General features: G+C 43.4%; 1 protein-coding gene across 1 annotated transcript; it reads left to right on the plus strand.

Moving 5' to 3' along the window:
- Nucleotides 1–1,233: 1,233 nt before the first annotated feature.
- LOC120779369 lies at nucleotides 1,234–3,215 on the plus strand. Its single transcript, XM_040111564.1, has 2 exons — nucleotides 1,234–2,509; nucleotides 2,857–3,215. The coding sequence occupies exons 1-2, from the start codon at nucleotides 1,234–1,236 to the stop codon at nucleotides 3,213–3,215; spliced, it is 1,635 nt and encodes a 544-aa protein (XP_039967498.1).
- The last annotated feature ends 268 nt before the right edge of the window (nucleotides 3,216–3,483 follow it).

Here is a 3,483-nt window from a genome sequence, read left to right on the forward strand (position 1 = left end):
GGTAACATTACCCTTTAAAACGCCAGAAAACATAGAATTAGGCAACTCAAGACACATAGCTCTAGCTCAATTTCTTAGAAATGAAAAATCATTGTCGAGAAAACCCGAAATAAAAGCGGAATACGACAAGGCCATCAACGAGTATTTGGAACTCGGTCATATGACCAAAGTTGAATACGACCCTGCGGATAATACGAAAACGTATTATCTGCCACATCACGCAGTCATCAAACCGGATCGCATAACGACTCAACTGCGAGTGGTATTCAACGCATCATGCCCCACCTCGAACAGGAACAGCCTCAACGATGTACTACATACTGGACCCATTCTGCAAGCAGACCTCGTAATCCTAGTAATAAAATGGCGAATGTTTCGAATCGTATTCAACGCAGATATTCAAAAATGTATCGCCAAATACTCGTTGAAAGCAGATACACTCCGTTTCAAAGAATCTTATTTAGGAAATCCCCTAACGACCCTATAGAAGATTTTGAATTACAAACTGTTACGTTTGGTATTAACTGTGCTCCATTTTTAGCTATCCGTACCCTCCTCAAATTAGCGTCAATTTCATATTCGTCATATTCTAAAAGAGAAGTACTATCGATCATAGCAAAATTGTTTGACCCAGCTGGTTGGCTCAGCCCTGTTGTAGTCACAGCAAAAATAATAATGCAACAGATCTGGCTTGATAAATCCGATTGGGATGAATGTCTGAAACCCTTAACCCTCCATCGATGGAAAATATTTATAAAGGACTACGATTCCCTAAATCTCATTGAAATTCCTCGATGGACCCACTTTTCGACATCGGCGATCATCAATTTTCATGGATTCTCTGACGCATCTGAAAAGGCCTACGCAGCAGCCCTATATATCAGTGTTTCTACAAACGCAAATACCTGGACAACCCTTTTGGTATCCAAGACTCGTGTGGCCCCAATAAAAACTATATCATTACCAAGGCTAGAACTTTGCGGAGCAGTTCTTCTGGCGAATCTCGTGGATGCAACACTACCCCAATTAAGTATAACCCAATACCGTACTCACCTTTGGACGGATTCCACAATTGTTCTTTCATGGCTTAGCAAACCCCCATGTACATGGACAACCTTTGTATCCCACCGAATTGCCACAATCGCAGAAAAGGTTGGAACCAAAAATTGGACTCCCGTCGAAAGTCAAGACAACCCAGCAGATCTAGCTACTCGCGGAAGCACACCTCTGGAAATGGTTAATAATAACCTCTGGTGGCACGGACCCCAATGGCTAACACTCGACCCAATACACTGGCCAGTTACCAAAAAATCAAGCGATACAACACTGGAACTCCGGCCAATCAAGACCTTCGTGAATACAACACAAGAGGATATCCTGGATAGATTCTCGTCCTTACCCAAAGCCATTCGAGTTGTAGCATATTTGTTACGATTCTGTTCGAATGCGTCACCCAATAAAACACAACAGTCATACACGACGTTGGAAATAACTCCAGAGGAGTTCAACACTACCCGCACGAAGCTAATTATTTTATCCCAAAAGAAGTATTTCCAAGAAGAGTATGAAGCCTTAACCCAGAAAACCAGCATACCCAAAAAAAGTACAATTTTGACACTAAACCCTTTAATCGATCCCAAAGGAATAATGCGAGTTAATGGTCGGTTGAGCAATTCAGCGGCATTATCATACAACGAACGTTATCCGATTATATTACCCTATAGCAGTCGATTAGCCAAACTACTCACCCAATTTACCCACCTAATAACCCTTCATGGCGGCAACCAGCTAGTCTTACGACTTATGCGTTCGGAATTCTGGATACCGAAGCTGAAAACCCTCATCAAGTCTACCATTCATCAGTGCAAAACTTGCGTTTTGCACAAAAAGCGTAACACTACTCAGATTATGGCAGCACTACCCGCAGAACGTACCACCTTAACCCGTCCATTCGCAGCAACAGGAATCGATTTCGCCGGTCCCTATGACATAAAAAATTACACCGGCAGAGCATGTCTGATCACAAAAGGTTATGTATGCGTATTTGTTTGTTTTGCAACCAAAGCAATACATCTAGAGCCAGTAAGTGATCTCACCACCAACGCATTCATGGCCGCATTCGCACGTTTCTTTTCCAGGCGCGGATGTCCCGCCGATCTCTATTCGGACAATGGAACTAATTTCGTTGGAGCGTCTAAACTTTTAATTAAAGATCGGCGAGAATTCATGAAGTCATTGAAAACTCAATTAACAGCTAGTGAAGCACACCAAAACATCAACTGGCACTTTAATCCTCCAGGAGCTCCACACATGGGTGGACTCTGGGAAGCAGGAGTGAAAAGTTTAAAGAGCCACTTGAAAAAGGTGTCTCAGAACCAGAAATTCACTTTCGAAGAACTAGCAACCTTTTTAACCCGAATCGAAAGTTGCTTGAATTCTCGCCCTTTAAGCCCATTAAGTGAAGACCCAACAAATTTAGAACGTTTAACTCCAGGTCATTTCTTAATAGGTACCCCTTTATTAATCCCACAATATCCATAATCGCACAAAGACGGCAGAAACTGAAGATACTCCATCAACACTTCTGCAAACGATGGAAAGAAGAATATTTGAAAAAACTCCACAAAAGATATAAATGGAAATACCCTCAACGCAACATAGACGTTAACGATATGGTAGTTATACGTCAAGAAACTCTACCCCCAAATTAGTGGAAACTTGGTCGCATCGAAAAAACGTATCTCGGTGCAGACAACAAAACAAGAATAGTTGACATACGTACCTCTCAGGGAATAATTACCCGCCCAATAACCAAAATAGTCACTTTACCAAATAATTAATCTTATTTCCTTATAGTGACATGGCCCCTCAAAGCAGTACGAAGTCCATTTGCAGCCGCCAAAGCAGCCCCACATTCACTGTGCGATCCCTCAGCTCGACTCGTAGCATCAGCCCACTCTCCGACGAAGGAACCCTGGCAAGACGCCTGCATCGCTTTAAAGCGACCCTTTCCCCCATTCGAGAGGAGCGTGGAAATACGAATCGCACGGCCCGACGTACCATCAGCCGTTCCCCTATTAGAGAAGAACGAGGAAGTACCCATCGCACAGCCCGGCGTACTATCAGCCGTTCATCAAAGCGAACGCACAAACACGTCGCCTGTGGATTGTGTAAAAACGACCATCGACTGGAAACGTGTTCAAAATTCACCATAATGAACATTAGCGAAAAGTTTGACGCAGTCGTTAAACATAAGTATTGCGTCAATTGCTTGGCCAGATCGCATTCCACCCAAAAGTGCACAAGTAAAAAACGATGTGCCACGTGTAACGGGGAACACCATTCAACCCTACATGGACACCCCAGGTTGTTTTGCGAAGAGCAAAAGAAAACAGCAGAAGGCAAAAGGCGATTACACGGACAAGAGGATCTACCCACGTTACTGGCCAAGCCGACCCTCATCCCAACCGTCATGGTCAAAGT

Source organism: Bactrocera tryoni, unplaced genomic scaffold (assembly GCF_016617805.1).
Source record: "Bactrocera tryoni isolate S06 unplaced genomic scaffold, CSIRO_BtryS06_freeze2 ctg7180000340161_QRY, whole genome shotgun sequence".
Classification (NCBI taxonomy): domain Eukaryota; kingdom Metazoa; phylum Arthropoda; class Insecta; order Diptera; family Tephritidae; genus Bactrocera; species Bactrocera tryoni.

Coding starts and splice junctions, on each gene's coding strand:
- LOC120779369 (XM_040111564.1), top strand. CDS start 1,234: ATGGTTAATAATAACCTCTGGTGGCACGGACCCCAATGGCTAACACTC. Junction 2,510..2,856: donor TCCAGGTCATTTCTTAATAG/GTACCCCTTTAT, acceptor ATTTCCTTATAG/TGACATGGCCCCTCAAAGCA.